Source organism: Drosophila innubila (genome assembly GCF_004354385.1).
Source record: "Drosophila innubila isolate TH190305 chromosome 2R unlocalized genomic scaffold, UK_Dinn_1.0 1_C_2R, whole genome shotgun sequence".
Classification (NCBI taxonomy): Eukaryota; Metazoa; Arthropoda; class Insecta; order Diptera; family Drosophilidae; genus Drosophila; species Drosophila innubila.
Window position 1 is genome coordinate 16,324,652 of NW_022995374.1, and position 20,270 is coordinate 16,344,921.

Sequence of the window (20,270 nt, forward strand, 5' to 3'; positions counted from 1 at the left end):
TGCTGTCAATAATTGGCACTTTTTTCATGTGCCGCCCCATTTTTTTTTTTGGTATTTTTGGTGTAAAGTTGCACTGCCACACAGCTGATAGTCACTGAATATTTATTTTTTTGCTGAAAACTATTTAAAAAACTAACGAAATGGGTTTTCGCATACCTTTTGGCAAGAAGCACGCTGAGATCGCGACATCCTTGTAAGTAAATTCGAGTTGGCACCTGTTTTTAACTAAAGCATAAAGATGCTGCAGGCTCAAACGAGGGGAGCACTCATTCCGCATTGCATAACCAAAAGTTGCCAAATATCACAACTTTAACTTTGTTTTTCTCCCAATGTTTAGCGTTCGCTCCGGCGCAGGATTTGGTGGTGCTGCCAGTCTGGCCCTGCTTTACTACACGGATTGGAAGTTGGTGCTGCAGTACATGCCCATCTATGGATCCAAATTCGATAAGAGCGAATGAGCGACTCTTGCTATTTTTGAACTCTAGTTAAATACGTTTAATTGATCGTGATTAAAATAAGATCAATTCGATAGTTGATTTTTGTGTGTTTTTATTAATATATATGTATATATATATGGTATATATGTATAAGTACTGCGCATAACAATTGTTAGTTTCTTACTTCTAATTAGAGTACAAAGGAGACGCAGAAGATTGGAATAAAGACAGGTTTTTTCGTTGGTTCGAATTTCCGTAGTTCGATTTCGCTAGCTAATTAAATGTTAATCATCTTAAGTACATCTTATTTGGGCTTAATCTATTTTGATTAAAAATCGTATAAAAACTACATAATCGAGATTTAATATTCGAGCGATGTATAGAATTACAAACAGTTCTTTTTCGAAAAGATTGCAAAAGATTGGAAAACATTTGTGGAAGCACAAATCGGCCGGCGATTAAAAATGGAATTTAGACAAATGTATATGTGTAATTTGGAATTTCACCACAAATGTAAGGAATCGAGGAATGTACTAAAGAATCTAAATATCCGGTTCAACAAAGGAAGCTGGAAATAAACCAGTTTTATGTGTGCGGGCATGTGTGCCCTTGTACCATCCATTCTTCTGTTTGCGCTGCACATAGATAATATCACCTAAACGCAGCTCCAGCTCAATCTCGCTATTCGGTGGATAGGGAACAATGCAGCGAAAGCGACTATAAAACAAATAAATTTGAATATCAGTAAACAATTCTTAAATAAGCTCATCTTTCCAATCGAACCTCTCTCGGGTGCAGTACACGGACTTTGTAGTGGCACTCGCCTTAATGGCTGCCTCGGTAATGATGCTGCTGTTGTTACTACCATTGCTGAGCACATGACCCGCGTCTAGGCTCTGAGTCTTGCGATGATTGGGTGCAATGATCATGTTGGCATGCAGCTGCGTTTGGGTTTGTGTATGGCTTGATGGCGGCGGCGGGGAAACCGCATTATTGTACATGCTACGAAAGGTGGCCGCATCCAGTGATTGCCTGGCGCTGAACAGGAATTAAGGGATCAGATATTAGAGTTAAAATGCCCTCTATAATGTTATAATGTTTAACTAACCAAACTAAATGCGGTCGCTCCTTGTTGCCTTTGATGCGCTGCGATCCATATGAGATGCTGCTGCTGCTGCTGTTGGCCTGAAACTGTTGACCTGCGTTGGATGGTGCTGGAGTTGGAGCTGCTGATGCTGATGACTCCGTCAGTGGCTGACTCTGCTGCAGCTGACTGGGACAGGAGCCGGATCTGTTTATAGCAATGGCAATTAATAAATAACTTTAAAAGGTTTCTTTATGAATTCCCACCTAACATGCACTGGATGCAATGGCGCTGCTTTGACGATGCATTCAGTTGCCGCGCTGCTTGTGCTGATTTGTGTTTCCTTGGGCGCCGCTTGTGGCTGCTGCTGTTGTTGTTGTTGTTGTTGCAGTGGCGCACCTGGTGACTTTGAGCGCGTTTTCATGTGCGTCAAACGTCGCATGAGTCCAACAGCGCCAGAACTGCTGCCAGAGGCATCCGGTTTACTTTCCGTATTGCCGCTGGATTTGCGACTAAAAAGTGCCTCCACTGGCTTTGTCCAGACCGAACAGCTGGTGGTTGTTTGTGGCTGCTGCTGCTGTTGTTGTTGTTGCTGCTGCTGTCGTGGTGGCAAATCTGGTGGCTGTGTAGGCAACATATTGCTTAGACGCACATCGAGCGATTGAGCTGGTGTCGATGTCAGGTCTGTGCAAGGCGGCACATATTTCCATTGATGCATCAGTTGCTGTTGATCACGTGTGCGCAACGGCGTCAAATAGTTGCCCGGAAAGACTCCGGTTATGTCCAGCCAGTTCTTACCCTTGAACCAACCATCCACACACCGCTCGGTGACAATGTAAACGCAGCCCTTCTTCAGCTCCAGCTCATCGGAGTGACTTGGTTTGTAGGGAAATAGTGCGAGGTAACCCCAAGGCAGCGTAGGTGGCAGTTGTTGCTGGTGCTTAAGCACACGAGATGTCTGAGAGGATTGTGTTGCTGTTATTGCTGTTGTCGCTGCATTTGCCTGTGAGTTAAGCTCTAGGCGACTGAGTTCATGTGGCAGACTGAGTATCTCAGCGGAATGGCGATTGGTTTGCAGCAAACTCAGCGGCGCTGACTGAAGAAGAGCATTCAACGAGTGTCGCTTCTCTTTGGCTCCCTTGTCCCGATAACGTACTGAACCACAGCCGACTGCAGCTGTTGCAGCTGCCACATGTTGCGGCGTATTGGGTAACGATTGATGATTTGGACTGCAGTTGTTGGAACTGCATGTGGAACTCGAATTGCTGCTGCTGCTGTTATTGTTGGATGAATTGCTGTTGGAGGAGGCAGTGCTGGAATCGTTTGTTATGTGGGTGGGATCGATCAGTGGCACCGGTGGCAAAGCGCGTTGTTGTTGTTGCTGCTGCTGTTGCAACAATTGAGCAGTGGACTGTGGCGGGGGATTACTAACGCCACTTTCTAACACCTTTTTTGCTGCTGCATTTAGCTCGACAAATGCAATGGGAAATATGCCAATTGTTTGCCCAATCCTGCCCTCGGCCCAATTGTGATCGACGCGACGCAGCACATGGATTACAGTGCTCTTTTTAAACTCCAAACAGCCCTCCTCATCACTGGGGCCCATCTTGAAGTCATACATGGCAATGCACTGTGGCATGGGCAGAGCAACCGCTACCTTAACATAGTTAATGGGAAACGTGCCCTCCTGCCCATTGGCTTGGCCAACAAACCAGTTGTTATCAATGCGCTGTTTTAACAATATCAAATCGCCTTTTTTGAACTTTAAATCGCTCGCTTCACTGCTAGCAAAATCAAATAAAGCATAGGCGTGTGGCAACAGAAATCGACGCTGCTTTTGGCGTGTTGTTTGCTGTTGTTCTTGTTGCTGCTGGGGTATTTGTTGCGATTGTTGTTTCTGCTGGTGTATTTGTTGCTGTTGTGTGGGTGGAACTTCCTGTTGCAATGGCAGTGGCAGTGTCAACTCTTCGCATTTATTGTCATTTTTGCCAGCGTTTTGCTTCATGCCTATTAAGTGAGAGATTAAGAATAAGCTAACACTGTTTGCTGCCCACAATTGCTTCACACACATGGAATCATGGGTTGATTCGCCTACACATGGTAATCAGATACTCACCTTCTAAAATTCTCATTAGCAAAACATTTGGCGGCAGCTCGTCAATGCGGCAATTTACCAATACCCGACATTCCGGACAGCGCAGCTTGTGCTGACTGGCCACGATATCCTGTAAAGATTAACACATGAAATACACAATAACAAGTAATCAAATAAAATAAATACAACTTACCAGCAAACATTTGCGACAGAAGGTGTGTTGACATGGCAGTACTTTTGAGGTGGTGTCCAGGCGTTCTAAGCACACCGAACATTCCAACAGGTCATTCAATGTGTGCTCGTCCATTTTATAATTGTATTCAATTTAATTTTTGCATATTTAATTGTGTGCGGTTTGGTCTCTCTGCCTCTTTCACTCACAAGAAAAATCTCAAGGATGGTCACAATTTGAATTTCGTGCAAAGCAACATTCCAAAAAGCACACACACATACTCACACACATACACAGTTTAGTTGCGAGCAAGCTTTTGAAATACATATGTACATACGTATGTATAGCTAAATTATCGGTTATTTGCAACTCAGAACTACACTGCACGATTGTATTTTTTAATTTACAAATTTACTGTTTTGTTTTTAATTAAACAAAAAGGGCAGTTAGTTTAAATTAAACTTTATTAAATGCAGCCAGCGTGCAGCTCGTGGCCATCTCCGAAATGAACAACTACAAATATGCATACACATGCACACGGGCTCAAACCAGCTTGCTTCTGAGCTACATGACAAGACATTTAAATATGAGCACCTGCCGTAATCAGCTTTGCATTTCTTTGTTAATTCGTCTTACTGTTAACCTTACAAACATGTGTAATATATAACAACTTAACATAGCATGAATTTTATTAGTAAATGTTAATTTAACTTCGAGCTCGGTTATAATTATATTATTTAAAATGTGTCTATAGTCATGCGAGGCGGTGTATAATAGTGAGTAGCCAGACTGATATAGCTATTGTAAATTGTAATAGTCTGGCAGCAATCGTTCAATATTGCATTAAATCGATATATTAATCGTATACTATTTTTTAGGATACGATTTATTTTTTAATTTACACCTGCAAGCTGCAGCTTAATTTTTTATGATTTTGAACTATTTCATTTAACATTTTGCCAATCAAATGGTATTTATTAAAATATCATGTATATCGATATATTGATATCTTGACAACAATCCTATCGTTCGACATAACCTTTCTTTTGCGGAACGTGTTTGTTTTGATTCGTGCGTGCTGTGAAAACGGCATTTTAATTCTATCAAAGCGCACGTAAATTAAACAAAACAAATATGCCGAAAGTACGCAGCACCCCGGGCAAGCCCCGGACCCAGGGATTTAATCATTCCAACCACTCCATGAATCCGGAGCGACCAAAGAGTGGACTCAAAGGTGTTGCGCACCCGAGAACCAAAGGCACCATCAAGCGCCTGCAGATGTACCGAAATTTCAAGGCCAAGCGCGATCGTACTGGTAAAATCATAACTCCTGCACCATTCCAGGTAAGTTGACAATGCATAAATTAAGGGTGCTTAAGGTAAACACTTGTTGCATGCTTGATTCCAGGGTCGTCTGCCGGCTGGAACGATGGCCAGAGTAGAGCCAACGCCAAAATGGTTCAGCAACTCGCGTGTTATTTCGCAGAATGCATTGCAAAAGTTTCAGGATGAGATTGGCAAAGCTGTCAAGGATCCCTATCAGGTCATAATGAAACCCTCACAATTGCCAGTCACTCTGCTGAACGAGGCTTCAAAATATCAACGTGTTCATCTGCTAGACACGGAGAGCTTCGACAGTGTTTTTGGACCGAAAAAGCAACGTAAGCGTGTTAGCCTCAAAGTGCGAGATCTGGAAGACTTGAGTCGCGCAGCCGATGAACAGGCCGACAAATATGATTCAACCAAGGACGTTGATCTTATACGCGAGGACACTGGCGAAAAGAAATCTGTCAGGGATTGGGTATTCGGTGCTGGCCAAAGTAAACGTATTTGGAATGAATTGCACAAAGTTGTGGATGCATCTGATGTATTGCTGCAGGTACTCGACGCGCGTGATCCAATGGGCACTCGCTCCAAATACCTTGAGGAGTTCTTGCGCAAGGAAAAGCCGCACAAACATCTGTTCTTCATTCTGAACAAGGTGGATTTGGTGCCCGTGTGGGTGACCCAACGCTGGGTGGCAATCCTAAGTGCAGAGTATCCCACAATTGCCTTCCATGCCTCCCTCCAGCATCCCTTTGGCAAGGGTGAGTAGCATAAAATTGAATAATTTGAGCACACCTTTAAGTATTCCCACTTATTTGACAGGTGCACTTATCAACTTGTTCCGCCAGTTGGGCAAACTTCACATGGACAAGAAACAAATTAGCGTTGGCTTCATTGGTTACCCAAATGTGGGCAAATCCTCGGTCATAAATGCCTTGCGCTCCAAGAAGGTCTGCAATGTGGCACCGATTGCTGGCGAAACCAAAGTCTGGCAGTACATAACGCTGATGAAGCGCATATTCCTAATTGATTGTCCTGGAGTGGTCTATCCCTCGGCAGAAACGGACACGGAGAAGGTGCTTAAGGGTGTTGTGCGCGTTGAGCTGGTCACCAATCCAGAAGATTATGTAGAGACAGTGTTGCAGCGTGTGCGTAAGGAGTACATTGCAAAGAACTACAAAATCGAGAACTGGACGACGTCCACACACTTCCTGGAGCAGCTGGCCAAAAAGTCCGGTAAACTGTTGAAAGGTGGCGAGCCAGACATAACGGTGACTGCGCGCATGGTGCTTAACGATTGGCAGCGTGGCAAGCTACCCTTCTATGTGCCTCCCGAAGGCTTTGCCATACCCAAATCCCAAGAGGGCAAGCCAACAGAGGAGGAAGTACCTGACGTTGGTGATGTAGCTGTTGCTGATGAGGATGCCGATGCTGATGGCAAATCAGAGGCGCCTACATTTGTAAGCGAGTCGGTGAAAAAAGCGCGCGAGTTTAAGCAAATTCAAGACTTTCGTAAAATTCGCGTTGGTCTGGAATATGAGCAGCAGGACGAGCGCGAACTGGACCACATTGACCTGGAGCTATTGGAGCAACAGAAAGCAGAGCGTGCCGCACGCAAGAAGGCACGTCTTGTCAATCCTGACGATGATGTAGATTCTAGTGATGGTGCCAGCGATTTCTATTCCGAGGATGAGTACAATGAGGATCTACAGCGTGTAGTCCACAAGAAGGCCAAGGAAAAGAAAACCCAAAATTTGGCAATCACTTCGTCAGGGAAATTCCGTGTGGCCAAGGTTCAACCCGGTGATTCGGATAATATGGAGGATAGTGACGATGATGGTCCTAGTAGCGCCAAAGCACCACGCCTTACGGCAAAACAGAAGCGTGCACTGGAACGCAACCAGAAGCGCAAGAAAATTGGCAGCAATTTCTATGAGATGACCAATGTGAAGAATCGCAATCGCAACAAGAAAAAGGACACGTAGCATTGTTAATCTCTAGGTTATATATTTCGTTGCAGAGAACGCTACAAATTACTAAATTAAGACTCCAGAATACAACTGTTTGCCCCCACAAATGAAAACAAGTCCATTTACTCGGCACACTGCTTCTTTTTAGTTATCTTGCGTCCACACAAATCCACCAGACTGGTCCTATCATGATCATGATCATCGGTATCTGAGCTTGCCTCCGAGTCGCTTGATTCAGTGTAGGAACCAATGCCGGGCAATATGGCAATGCATTTAAGTCCGCCCGTATCATGTTTTGTTGTGTTTATGGCCACAGTGGGAGCTAGTTTCTCTGCGGGCGCATCCTCATCTTTTTTGACCATTTTGCTGGTTGTGGGCAGCTCTCCATTTTTGCGTTTAATGCCCTGTCCCAGCAGCGACTTTTGTGTATTGCGCGCCGTCGATGGGGTACCAATAGACTTGGCTGTGGTTTTTATCTCCGCCTGCAACTTCTAAAAGATTGAATAATATTGAGAATTACTAGAATTGTTGTCAAATGTAAATGCAGAAACTCTACCTTGTCTACGCTCTCTTCTTGCAGCTTCTCAACGCGATTGCGAAAGTCCTTGAGCTCCAGCTCCTCGTCCCGCATCTGTTGTCGTTCCGCATTCATTTTATGCGTGTCGACAAGCTCCAGGAACTGCACCTCGTCATCGTCGAGGCCGCGTATCAGATTCTCTGTGTATTGGAGTTGTTGTTTACTTTTCGAGTCTAATGTTTATTCATTAATGCTCACTTAATTTGTGTGCTTCCTCATATTCCATATCCTTTTTAGTTTTTTGCTCCTTCAAACGCTCGTATAGCGAGCGTCCGTCGTATGGTTCCTCAGGCCTTTCCAGTGGATCATCAGGCTGGCGTACGCGTTCCCATTCTTCCTGGCGACGCTGGCGTGCTTCAGCTGCTTCGGATTCAGTAACAAATCCTGAACTCATTCTAATTTCAATTGGCAAATGTTTTCTATTGGATGTCTGCTTCAGAAATGTGTTGTCGTTTTATGTTGCAGTGTTGGTAAACGTTTCGTTTTGTTATCGTTTCTTAAAATCGATTATATGATTGGAAACATTGGCGCCTAGCATGAATTTGGATATCTGCGGCAAGCCTGTGTTTTTGTTTGCACCTTTTGTGTCCGTGCTTTGCGGTTTCGCTGTGTCATCTCAGTGTAAATTGCCTTTTGAGATTCATTCATTTGGCGCCATTTCTTACCAGCCATCTGAGTAATAGTAGTCGCTTTAACATTTTGAACTCCTCGTTCCTCTAGATTGGCGCGAAACTGTGCGAGAAATGCAAAAAATGGATTGACTGACATTGCAATAGATATAACTTTATGTTTTAATTTATATGTATCACTGTGAATTTAATGACAACTATGCGATTTTATAAAGTTTTCTTTATATATAAAGTTAAAACCAAATTAGTGCTAACATAAGAATTGTTTGTTGTTTAAATTTGTGAATTAAGTTCGCGCGCCTTTTTCATGATCTTTGCAATCACAAGCGCACACGTACACGAGACTTTTCGATATTTGCGATTTCGAATATTTATCGATACAAGACACAACCAAATAACAGCTGTAATTGTAGTAAACACAGTTTAATTAAAGCTTAAAAATATTTGCACTTAATTTAATTATAAAGCATACAAGGTTAATTAAAGCTTATACCATGTCGGATGATCTACCGGAGGAATTCGATTTGGTTGTGATAGGCACAGGTAAATGTTTATTATTTTCCTACCTGTCTGATGACTCATTGCATCTTTGTTTAGGCTTCGCTGAATCGTGCATTGCAGCTGGCGCCAGTCGCATTGGGAAAACGGTGCTGCACATTGACACAAATGAATACTATGGCGATGTTTGGAGTTCATTCAGTCTGGATGCATTTAACAATCTGTTGGATCAGTCCAATTCGACACTACGCAATGGAAGCTACACTTGGCATGAGCCCGCAGAGGAATCTCCTAGTTGGACACGTGAAAAGCTGTTGGAAAAGTCACGCCGATTCAGCTTGGACTTGAGTCCGCGTGTTGCATACTCTGCTGGCGAGCTGGTGAACTTGTTGATCAAATCAAATATCTGCCGCTATGCGGAATTCCGTGCCTTGGATCATGTGTGTATGCTGTACAACAATGAACTTGTCTCTGTGCCTTGCTCCCGCAGCGATGTTTTTAATACGAAAACACTGACAATTGTGGAGAAGCGTCTGCTGATGAAGTTCCTGACTGCGTGCAACGACTATGGCGAGGATAAGTGCAATGAGGATTCGCTTGCCTTTCGCGGACGCACATTTTACGAATATCTGCAGGCGCAGCGCGTCACAGATAAGATTGCCACCTGCGTAATGCAAGCGATAGCCATGTGCACGCCCAGCAGCAGCTTTGAGGAGGGCATGCAGCGCACTCAACGATTTCTGGGCAGCTTGGGCCGTTATGGCAATACCCCCTTTCTGTTTCCCATGTACGGATGTGGTGAATTGCCGCAATGCTTTTGTCGTCTCTGCGCCGTCTATGGCGGAATTTATTGTTTAAAGCGAAGCGTGGATGACATCACTGTGGCGCCAGATTTAAATGAACTGCTGCTGAGCAGCTCAGGCAAAACACTGCGCGCCAAACATGTTGTCTGTGCTCCTGGTCATGTGCGCGGCCACGGTGAGTTGCGTGCACACATCTCACGGGGATTGTTCATTGCCTCCAGTCCACTGGGCAGTGAGGAACTGAACAAGGGCGGTGGTGGCGTCAACTTGCTGCGTCTGCTGGCAGACGATGGTCAACGGGAGGCCTTCCTCTTGCAATTGTCCCATTTCTCAGGCACCTGCCCCGAAGGTCTATGTAAGAAATGCTGTTATTATAATTGGATTTATTTAATAATTGCCGAATCCCTTTGCAGACATATTCCATTTGACCACAGCTGCCAAAAGCGAAGATCCTGCTGCTGATTTGGCCGCTTTTACGGAGCAACTCTTCCAAACGAATGCGCCACAAATCCTCTACAGCGCCTACTTTAGCATTGCGACTCCCACGAACACAAATGCGACCACTGCCATGCCCATTTACTGGACAGCACCGCCTGCCTATGAATTGGATTATGAAGCAGCCATTGCCAATGCACGTGAAATCTTTGGCAAGTTGTATGAAGATGCCGAGTTTCTGCCACGCGCTCCAGATCCCGAGGAGATTGTCGTTGATGGCGAAGACCCCAGTGCACTGAACGAGCACAGTCTGCCAGAGGATTTGCGGGCACAGTTGCATGATCTGGAGCAGGCGGCACAGCAAATGGAAATTGCTGAATAGATGCTAATTAAATTAATTCAACTTTAATTATCATCACTTTATTGTAATCAAAACAGAGAAAAGGAAGAAAATCAGATCAGGATATCTATATACACTAAAGTATCAGATTTATATATATATATATATATGTAGTTTTTGGACAATTAAGATTGTATTCAGGACTAATGTTTTAGTGTAGGCTTCTTTTTGCATATAAATCTTTATATATTTATTGTGTAAATTATTTATATAAACTCTAAAGATACTATTTATATATATATTTATATATATGTATATGTATGTGAGTGTGCTGTGTGTGTATGTTTGAAATATATATTCTTTCGAAAAATATGCATTCCAATGCGTTATATAAAACTTATTTATTTTTATGTATCAAAATTTATTGCTTGACGGTTTCCTATGTTTTTTTTTCTTTGTTGTGATGCACTTTAATGATTAATAGTTAGTATATGAAAATGATAAGAAAAAGCACAAGCAAGTAATAAAGTGTAAATTAAATTAAAAAATTGTAAAGTTAACAAGGAAGAACGCACCAAAATAAGTCTTAAGGTTATAAAGGATCAGGGCAGTTGAGAATTGAGAATAAAGAATAGTTTAGAATAGGCTGAGAGTTTGTTTGATCTAATTATTAGATTAAATAATATATGCCACTATTCGAATTATACTCTTTGCCAAAACGGATAAAACGAGACAAAAAAGCGTGCATTTGTCGAATATGTTATCATCATTCGTTATCGTTATCCTTATCCACAATAATTATCTGCAGTGCATTTTACAATAAAGCTTTTATGTTCTCGTTTCACTTAAATATCAGCTGCTTCGTTCAGTTAATGTATATTTCTCTTTTTTCTTATATTTTAATTAGATTATTGTTGATATTCTGTTGGCGTTTGCGTTTCGCATTCATTGCATCGACAATGGGCTGCCTTTTGGCATTATATTTCTTGTTGAGCTGCTCAATCTCCAGCTCCATTTCATGATCAATGTTGCTCAGCCTTTGATTCAGATCGTCAAAGGTGAGAAACTTGAGAAACTCAAACTCTCCCTCTACATACGCATGAGATTGTGTGTGCAAATGTTGATGCTGATATGCGGGCGGTGCCTGAGCCCCTCCCGCTGCAGCAGCAGCAGCTGCTGGTGATGTCTGTTGTTGTTGTTGTTGTGGCGTTGCATTGCTGCGCAGTAAATTCTGCTGATTGTTGAGCGCAATCAGCTGCTCGTTCATCAGCGGATAGGCCATTAGCAAGTGTTGCTGCTGTTGCTGTTGCTGCTGATGCTGCTGCATGCCATACTGATTAATGGCCGAGATTTGTTGGAATTGCAATTCCATGTTGTTCACCCAATTGTTGGCATCATTTGCTCCACTTGCCAAGTGTTGTTGCTCCTGTTGTTGTTGCTGCTGTTGCTGTTGTTGCTGCTGTTGCAGTTGCTGCTCAACTGCAGCAGGCGAGTATTCAGTGGGCGTGGTCGCTGACTTGTCATCAGCACGTGCATCGCCAGCTTTTTTGCCCTCAAAGTGATCGAGGAACTGTGGACGATAGCGGTAACGAGGCTTCTGATCATCATTACGCTTGGTAGTTGTGGAATCATCCGAATCCGAGTTGATCACCATGGTGCCTATAAGCAGAATGCAGTATATGAAGATGACCTTTTATTCAAGAATATATTCTATTATTTGCTCACCCAAATTCGACTCAAGTTCAACCATTGTGCCGCTGTCCACTGCTGCCACATCCGCTCCCGATGTGCCATTGCCGCCAGCTGTTGCTTGTGCCGCCTTGGCAGCTGCTTTTGCCATGCCAGCACGTATGCCACCTGGTCCCAATGTGCCTTCATCTATGTCCTGCTCTGGATGTGCTATCATTGTCGCATCCGAGGCGGATGTCTGCTGGTATTCATTAAATTTCTCGGGCACTAATGTGCCGGGATCATCAATAAACGTTTTAACAGTGCCCGAATTGAATTCGGTCTCCTCTTCTTGCAACATCAGGCCAGACTCTTGCGTGGCCAGACTCTTGGCCTGACTCATGGCAACGCCAGCTGCACGATTGGCGCGTTGTTGCTCCCGTATGGCACAGGTCTCCTCCAGCATGTTCTTTAATATGCTGCGATGCTTGGCATTCCGTATGAATTCATGCTCCAGCAACTCTGTGGCAGTTGCACGCTCATCGGGATCCTTGACCAGACACTTGCTGACAAAGTCTATGAACTCGGTACTCCAACGATCAGGTTCGCGAAACGAAGGTGGCGGCTTCTGTGGTATCATGAATATAGCCCTCATTGGATGTATATCGCCATATGGAGGCTTGCCCTCAGCCATTTCCAGTGCTGTGATGCCCAGTGACCAAATGTCAGCTACGCAATCGTAGCCAATCTCCTCAATTACCTCGGGTGCCATCCAGAATGGTGTTCCAATCACCGTATTCCGTTTGGCCATTGTGTCCGTGAGCTGTCCGGCGACACCAAAGTCCGCCAGTTTGGCATACCCCTCAGTGTTGAGCAGTATGTTGGCCGCCTTGATGTCCCGATGGATCTTTCGCCTCAGATGCAGATAGACCAGACCCTTGAGCGTATCCGAGAGTATTGTGGCTATCTCATCCTCGGTGAGCGTCTTCTTTCGCAGACGCATTATGTCAGAGACGCTGCCGGCTCCGCAATACTCCATGCAGATCCATAGGTCATACTGCTTAAAGTATGAGCCATAATAGCGGACCACATAAGGTGAATCGCATTGTTGCATAATCGAAATCTCCTTGATGATCTCGTGCAGATCGGACTCAACCGGCACCAGTTTAATCGCCACTATGGAGCTGCTCTCCTTGTGCAGTGCCTTGTAGACGGAGCCGTAGCTGCCTTCGCCCAGTTTGTACATTATGTCAAACACTTTCTCCGGCGGCTGCAGCAGCGACTCCTCCGACAATTTCTTCAACTCGCCATTGCCATTTGAATTGGAAGACATGTTGCTGTCTGTTGTTGTTGTTCTTCTTGTTTTACTCTTTGTCCGCGCATATGCGTTCAGTTTGATCCTGCACAAATAATTCGTTCGTGTGCTCGTCTATTGCAGCATTCAATTAACACAGACCCTGCGCTACGATAATTGCCAATTTAAATCGACATTTTTTCACACATTTTTTGTTCTTTATTCGCTCGCCAGTCCAACTTTTTAGAGGAGAAAAACCGAAGGTTGCCACCCATTCAAATATTTCCGATCTGGCTCGATTTTTCTTACGTAAAAAAATACGTACATTTCAGAAAAAGGGTATTCGAAATTTTTGTACCTTTATTTAAATTTTTTTTATTTTTAGCTGGAATTTTTATAATTTTGAAGTTAGTTTTTTTGTTAGTTTTCTCGATTTTTTAATATTGTTTTTTAGAATTAAATTTTCTAACTTCTCTCTAAAAGGGCTGACGGGCTTCAAACCATCATTAAATGTTTACACTAATTTTATTTGCGAAGGCACAGCTGATTTCCAAGTGTAGTTTGAGCGCAGCCAGATTGTCTTTTCGCAGAATGTAAACAAGGTGTGTTGCTAAATAGCACCAGTATGGCAACAACATAGCCAACGTCACTTGATGGGATATTTTTGATTTTTGGCGCGCTAGAAAGGAAGTAAAGTGGGAGCCTACCATAGTGGATGAAAATATTTCACAGCAATAAGTTCTGATTGCTTACTTGTAGCCTGAGGCTACCGAAGTTACACGATTACATGCTAGACCGGCCAAATGTTGGTTACAATTAAAAAATATCAAATGCCGAGCAAGTAATGCAATTCGTAAACAATGCGTCTTATCAGTCACTGTGCATTTTGCTGTCGTAGCAACGAGCGCCATAGAAACCGGCTGCGATGCCAACACACGAAGTGGAGCGCTAGAAAATTCCTGCACCTGGGCGACAGTTAGTTGTTTACGCTACGTGACTCCAGTTCGACTTCAGTCCGTTTTTGCCGCCCACGCAAATGTCGCATACACGTGTAACCACCGCTTATGGAACACGGCCGTCGCACGATTTCCATACAAATTCCATTTCGCTTAAGCAACGCTCGAAATCCGCAAATCCACCGCAATTAAGACCATTTAGCGGTATACAGGGTTCGCGACCCCGTTATGTGCCGCCGTTTTCGATACAATCGCAGCAAAAGAACACGGTCGTTATTAACGGTCCCATTCATGAGGCAGCCGTAACGGCAAGTGCGCGCGGCAGGGCGCCGAATCCAAAAAGTGCGTAGCGCTTTGTTCAACCAAAAAAACTTTCTTCTTTCTAACTTATTTCCTGCTTTGTTGATGTTGTTGATTTTAGGCTTGAAGAAGCAACAGAAATCCATTTCAACATGCAATTTGGGTGCTAGTTTCAACGCCTGTACGGCTGCTAAAAATCCGGGGCGTGGCACATTGTTTCGCATGTATTTTGATCGCGGAGATTTGCCTATAAAAATGGAGTATCTGTGCGGTGGCGATAAGATTGGATGGACGGTGAGTATAGAGAAGAGTTGTGCCTAAGGGTATCATTAGAAATTAATGATATAAAATTACGTTTCATTAGGCGCATTACTTTATTATCCAAATCTTGTTAAATGTAATTTTATTAGATAATTAGGCCCAACACTTAAAGTGTATTTAGAGAGAATTCTTCATTTTAATTTAGAGAATATTTAAATATTACAAACGGCAGATTATACAGTTTTTATAAACACTAAAGATTTACAGGATATCCTATGTATAACTTTTTATATGACTCTTGGCTTTCTCTAATTGTCGTTTTGGTAAGGGTTCCCAAAGCAATTATAATGTCGAACATGAGCTTAATTATGGGGAATTACGAGTAATTGATGCATGTTTTCTAGGAGTTCGTGTTGTGATTACCTGAACTTTGACCTGTAAATTACTTGATGACATTCAATGACATTTAATTGCATATATCATAAGTGTTAGCCCAGTTTCTAATATATATTGTATGCTCCATCTGCAGACCTGCGTGTCCAATTATTTGAAGTTTTATATGGTGCTACAAAAAAAAAAGAAGAATGAAACTAAAGGTACAAAAACAATAACTTTGTATATAATATGCCATTGTCTATTTCCGGAACAAACGTAGTGACTTCGGTGACGTCCAGGTGTCAGACAGTCAATCAGTCGCAGTCAAGAGAGCAAGAAAAAATAATATTGGGAACAGGGTTTGACAAGGATTCATGTGTGTGCACACTTTCAATGCCATGAGCCTTGGATATGATTTGTTGTCTAGAGTTTTTTCTTTATTACATGTGGAATAATTCCCCAAGTGGGTGCGTTTGTTTATTTAAGCCGTGAGGTATTTATGACAGCTCATTTACATATGAGTTACATGTGAGTGACACTTCATTATTTGCGTCATGTGCGAATTCAAGCTGAAGGTCAGATAAAAAAAAGGTTAAAGTGGGGAATAATTGGAAAGAATTAAAGAGGATCTAAAAAAAAATTATGATATGCAATTGAAGTATCCTTTACTTTTGATATAACAATTGATATCAAACTAGTAAATAATAAAAAAAGTTTCCAAGAAAATGCATATAAATTGCATCCATAAATTTATTTTCCCTATTTTATGAGCGCATTAATTTCATCTTAATATCTACTATAGCATACTTTTTGGATTAGTAACTAATTAGAAATCATTACGTTGTTGTTAAAAAAGTAGATTTCGGCAAAGGATTAATGGTTTCTTCCCACACAAGTCATTAGCTTTGGGAATTTCCCAGCAATAGATTGTGTTCTATATTTTCCATGCAGTTTGGTAACTTTCCAATTGTCAAGAAAAACAAACAAAAAGCATCTTAATAGAAATCAGCAAAAACTTAACGAGCATCGCGTGCAAATTTACACCTGTACAACTTAAGCGAAACAATCGTCACCCCCAAACAGCAAAAAGTAACAAACTAAACTACTTTTCTGGCATTACGTATTAAGCTTCCAGTTCGTAGGACTGTCAATATTATTGTTTGTTATGTTTTGTAGGTGGACATTGACAAGTTGGACTACAGCCTCTATTTGCCGCTGTTCTTCGATGGATTGGCTGAACCGAAACATCCCTATAAGACCTACGCCCGACAGGGTGTAAGTGATTTGCTTCTCGCTGGAGGTGAAAAAATCCATCCCGTAGTGCCTCAATTAATTTTACCATTAAAGAGTGAGTACTTGGTTGTGACAGGGCTAAAATCAACCAAGAATAAAAGTCACAACACGCAAGGATTCGGCATTGTCTGTGCTTTAATTTCGTCACCTACGACTTTTGGTTGCCTTGTTTTCCACAGACGCATTGAGCACTAGAAATTTGGAGGTAATGTGCACGACCTTGAAAATTATACAACAACTGGTAATGGCCTCGGATATGGTTGGACCTGCTCTAGTGCCCTTCTATAGACAACTGCTGCCCATGTTCAATGCGTTCAAGGTGAAAAACTGTAAGTTTTGTAATCATTTTCTATAGAATATATTATTAGTACTATGATCAATCAATCATTATTCTTATTTTAAGAAATGCTTTAATTACTTTAAATGAGAAATGATAATTTTCAGATAATATCAACGATAGATTTACAGTCCTGCATTATAAAGCTTTCTTTTTTCATAGTAAACTGCGGCGATGAGATTGACTATGCACAGAAGAACAATCTCAATCTGGGCGATCTGATTGATGAGACATTGCAGGTGCTGGAGCTGCACGGCGGCGAGGATGCCTTTATCAATATCAAGTACATGGTACCAACCTATGAATCCTGCTATTTAAACTGAGCAATGTCCTGCGAAAAAAGCTTTTCTTACACGTTTTATGCTTCGTATAATTTATTTATAACATATCAAGAGTATTTATTGAATTTTACATAGATGCGAATGATTTAACCTTATGCTCTGCAGTTTTATTTTCGAATTTTTAATAGTCCCCAAGATCAGCTACGTGAGTATATATTGTATTTATAGTATATATATATATATATATATATATTGAGATTATATATGTGCAACATGTTGTTGCAGCAGCCAATGCCACAGGTTGATTGTGGCAAGGCAATGGAGGCGCAACAGCTCAAAAGCAGCTATTAAATAATAATAAAATAAATAAAAAATATATAAATTATAAAAGATTATATGATTTCGAAAGGAAATACGTACAGCTGCTGCGCCTGATTTTTGTTTAGCATTTTGGAGGGACGAACTCGTTCTTCTTCACATTGTGGGGGGAGTAACGATTGTACAAACCCCAAATGGAATTCATTAGCTTATCATTATACTTGACCGGCGAATATTCTCGCTCTGCGATGAAGAAAGCAGATAGTTAGAATCTGTGATTGCTTACAAATAAATAGTCCAACTTACGGGCATTATTATCAGCTTTATCAGCATTATTGGCAGCTCGTAGGCGTGACAAGATCATATCACGCTCATGGAACTGCTCACGTAGCTTGCAGGCCGCGAAGGCTCCTTGTGGTAAGGCCATATCGACGACTGTTATAAAAAAAAACAGACACAATAAATACAATTTTTAAATGGACCAAAAGTAATGCTCACTTACTACTCAGACTGAGGTTATTGAATAAATATGAAACTTCAGACGACTGGAGGTTGCTTTGATCAAACAGTTGATACCAGAGTTTAGTCACGTGCTGACTAATTTTCAATGGTTTCTCACGCACTTGCAGCAGCACCATTCAAAGGGGCAAAGTTAAAGTTTGTTAAAATGTTCGCAGTTTCTGCGATCTACCACTGTTTGAAAATATTCTCGAGAAATATTTTCAATTACAGTTTTTAAAATTTAATTCACTCGATTACTTGATTGTTAATACAGAAAGTCTTGGAGCACAATTATTTGTACGGCATTTAAAAAATGCCCGGCGTAGTGAGGTTTCCACGATTATTAAGCGCACACACGTTGTTTTTTCACAACACGAAAGAGTCGAGATTCTAAGCTGAACTGAATCTCTGGCAGGGCTTGAAATTAAATTTATAGAGACCCAGACAACGAAACTGGCAGCTTGATAAGCGAAAGACAGAGATCAGCTAGACTCCATTTTGTTTTGACTAGTACAACGTATACTTCATATATACATATGCAACAAGGTTACGTATGTTTGTGTGCGTTTGTTGACTATCTTAATACCTTATATTAATTTCAGTGAATTAAAAATTGGATCCATGTGAACTGCCTTATCGACATCGATCTGATCTCAGGGTATTCCTAGTGGGTTATAGAGATTGCACTTCAGCTGATTACGTTTGACATTGTTTGTAAATGCCTGATAACAAGATCCTATTAAAAACTGTTTCAAAAACTGCGCAGTTTGTTTAGCAAAACCGACCCATAGAAAAGTGTTGGCTCAACAAACAATTATCTTAATTTATGAGATAAGCCACAGATTGATTTGACAAACCTTGGCTGTCGATCAAAGTATCTTTTACAATTTTTAGTGGGACATGTGCCAGTATTTTCTTGAGACAATCTCTCTTCTAGGTTCATGTGAAGTCAACAAGTCAGCCGGTTTTTACCGGTTCGGCAGTATTATTATTATAGTACGGATCTTTCTACTATATACTTGTGTGCGTACTTAAGTACCTGCTGATGCAATTACTGACCTTACTGATGTTTATTGTTTTGTTATTAATATGTATGTATGTTGTTTACTGCCTGCCTGTTGTATATAAAAAATAAGTTGATTTATACAATCATTCTATGCAGTCGAAGGAACCTCTCGAGCTGACCCATGGGTTAAACTATGTAATTGAAAAGTCTTGTGACAGGTTTTCTATTAATATATTTTAGAATCATTATGTTGACACACTCTATCTATAATTGAATTATAATTGCATTGCTAATTTCATTTAATATTGTTCTTCCGATCCAGTTGCCTGAAGGCGAATATAACCTCGTTTTCTATATTATATATACATGCATCATCATATTCTAGTATTTACATTGTTAATCATTCGATTGCCTGTTGTCAGGCCCATATGCAATGCACTTTGTATATAAATGCATTTCATTGACATTAACATATTAATAATCATATTTTTATAGATTGTCGTAACATCATCAAATCGTTTGTCTCATATTTATTTCCTCAAAATTAGCGGCGGGTTCTTTCCAAATTTTAAATAATTTCAATAAAATTTTGTGTATATAAATTGATTTCTTTGTTTTAATAAATTATTAAAGTCCAAAAGAGGTGTCTAAACATACAGATACTGAAATGTCTGCCACGAGCGACTGAAGTCACGTAGAGCCCGATACATTTTACTGATTACAGACGCTTCTCTGTGCTTGGAATATATATTTACAAGTATAAACAAAATACCCTATATACGTACATAAGTACAAAAGCAGATTGTGTGGTCTATAAGTAATTGGGCAAGGCTAGGCCAAAAATATATTATTTCAAAGATAAGGCCCAAAGCATATTTAATCACGAAAAACAGACTTTGATTTATATGAATATGTTTGTACGAAACTCTAAATGCATATTGTGTTAAATCATTAAAATTTGAATTTAAAAATGTAAAGCGCGGTGAACATTGACGACGACTTACAGCACTAGCATTACATTTGGTATTCTGTTAAGTTAACAGCATACTGTTAAAGCCTGCCAGCCCGTTTTTTATACCAACATATGACAAGATGGCAGCACTGAAACTACAGTTGGAAATCAGCTGTGCCGTCTCAGCAATGTCGGCCAAGCTGCGCATCACTGATAAAAATTTTAAATCGCAAAAAACTCAATAAACAATTAATAAATTTGTTGAAAATTTGAAATTCGAAATTAGACAAAATAAAGTTAAACAATATTTAATGAAGGTTTGAAATATGTCAGCCCTCGAAAAGAAAAGCTAAAAATTTTAT

The 20,270-nt window shown here is 41.2% G+C and overlaps 8 protein-coding genes across 9 annotated transcripts; 4 read left to right on the top strand and 4 right to left on the bottom strand.

Annotated features, from left to right (window-relative positions):
* The first annotated feature begins 35 nt into the window (after nucleotides 1-35).
* LOC117785434 lies at nucleotides 36-536 on the top strand. Its single transcript, XM_034623431.1, has 2 exons — nucleotides 36-193; nucleotides 338-536. The coding sequence occupies exons 1-2, from the start codon at nucleotides 141-143 to the stop codon at nucleotides 456-458; spliced, it is 174 nt and encodes a 57-aa protein (XP_034479322.1). The 5' UTR covers nucleotides 36-140; the 3' UTR covers nucleotides 459-536.
* Nucleotides 533-4,342, bottom strand: LOC117785430 (E3 ubiquitin-protein ligase SH3RF1). Its single transcript, XM_034623428.1, has 6 exons — nucleotides 3,810-4,342; nucleotides 3,638-3,746; nucleotides 1,788-3,528; nucleotides 1,546-1,728; nucleotides 1,221-1,475; nucleotides 533-1,154 (listed from the first exon to the last, which is right to left on the bottom strand). The coding sequence occupies exons 1-6, from the start codon at nucleotides 3,921-3,923 to the stop codon at nucleotides 980-982; spliced, it is 2,577 nt and encodes an 858-aa protein (XP_034479319.1). The 5' UTR covers nucleotides 3,924-4,342; the 3' UTR covers nucleotides 533-979.
* A 482-nt stretch (nucleotides 4,343-4,824) lies between these two features.
* Nucleotides 4,825-7,191, top strand: LOC117783164 (nucleolar GTP-binding protein 2). The gene is made up of 3 exons (XM_034620425.1): nucleotides 4,825-5,132; nucleotides 5,197-5,875; nucleotides 5,937-7,191. Exons 1-3 carry the CDS (start codon nucleotides 4,923-4,925, stop codon nucleotides 7,097-7,099), a joined length of 2,052 nt encoding a protein of 683 aa, XP_034476316.1. The 5' UTR covers nucleotides 4,825-4,922; the 3' UTR covers nucleotides 7,100-7,191.
* Nucleotides 7,105-8,165, bottom strand: LOC117783166 (PSME3-interacting protein). Its single transcript, XM_034620426.1, has 3 exons — nucleotides 7,860-8,165; nucleotides 7,641-7,801; nucleotides 7,105-7,575 (listed from the first exon to the last, which is right to left on the bottom strand). The coding sequence occupies exons 1-3, from the start codon at nucleotides 8,053-8,055 to the stop codon at nucleotides 7,207-7,209; spliced, it is 726 nt and encodes a 241-aa protein (XP_034476317.1). The 5' UTR covers nucleotides 8,056-8,165; the 3' UTR covers nucleotides 7,105-7,206.
* A 510-nt stretch (nucleotides 8,166-8,675) lies between these two features.
* On the top strand, nucleotides 8,676-10,465 carry LOC117783425 (rab proteins geranylgeranyltransferase component A). The gene is made up of 3 exons (XM_034620827.1): nucleotides 8,676-8,833; nucleotides 8,888-9,946; nucleotides 10,005-10,465. The coding sequence occupies exons 1-3, from the start codon at nucleotides 8,785-8,787 to the stop codon at nucleotides 10,406-10,408; spliced, it is 1,512 nt and encodes a 503-aa protein (XP_034476718.1). The 5' UTR covers nucleotides 8,676-8,784; the 3' UTR covers nucleotides 10,409-10,465.
* Nucleotides 10,466-10,820: 355 nt separating this feature from the next.
* On the bottom strand, nucleotides 10,821-13,597 carry LOC117783424 (serine/threonine-protein kinase hippo). 2 transcript variants are annotated; one of them, XM_034620826.1, is made up of 3 exons: nucleotides 12,092-13,597; nucleotides 11,792-12,025; nucleotides 10,821-11,752 (listed from the first exon to the last, which is right to left on the bottom strand). In XM_034620826.1, the coding sequence occupies exons 1-3, from the start codon at nucleotides 13,365-13,367 to the stop codon at nucleotides 11,259-11,261; spliced, it is 2,004 nt and encodes a 667-aa protein (XP_034476717.1). In that variant the 5' UTR covers nucleotides 13,368-13,597; the 3' UTR covers nucleotides 10,821-11,258. The 2 variants fall into 2 exon arrangements, with proteins under 2 accessions (XP_034476717.1, XP_034476716.1); XM_034620825.1 differs by having other exon boundaries at nucleotides 10,821-12,025.
* A 745-nt stretch (nucleotides 13,598-14,342) lies between these two features.
* Nucleotides 14,343-17,286, top strand: LOC117785291 (parkin coregulated gene protein homolog). Its single transcript, XM_034623234.1, has 5 exons — nucleotides 14,343-14,626; nucleotides 14,706-14,878; nucleotides 16,397-16,568; nucleotides 16,693-16,842; nucleotides 17,013-17,286. The coding sequence occupies exons 1-5, from the start codon at nucleotides 14,365-14,367 to the stop codon at nucleotides 17,171-17,173; spliced, it is 918 nt and encodes a 305-aa protein (XP_034479125.1). The 5' UTR covers nucleotides 14,343-14,364; the 3' UTR covers nucleotides 17,174-17,286.
* Nucleotides 17,227-18,333, bottom strand: LOC117785292. The gene is made up of 4 exons (XM_034623235.1): nucleotides 17,952-18,333; nucleotides 17,756-17,884; nucleotides 17,552-17,692; nucleotides 17,227-17,475 (listed from the first exon to the last, which is right to left on the bottom strand). Exons 1-3 carry the CDS (start codon nucleotides 18,085-18,087, stop codon nucleotides 17,574-17,576), a joined length of 384 nt encoding a protein of 127 aa, XP_034479126.1. The 5' UTR covers nucleotides 18,088-18,333; the 3' UTR covers nucleotides 17,227-17,475; nucleotides 17,552-17,573.
* Between the last annotated feature and the right edge of the window lie 1,937 nt (nucleotides 18,334-20,270).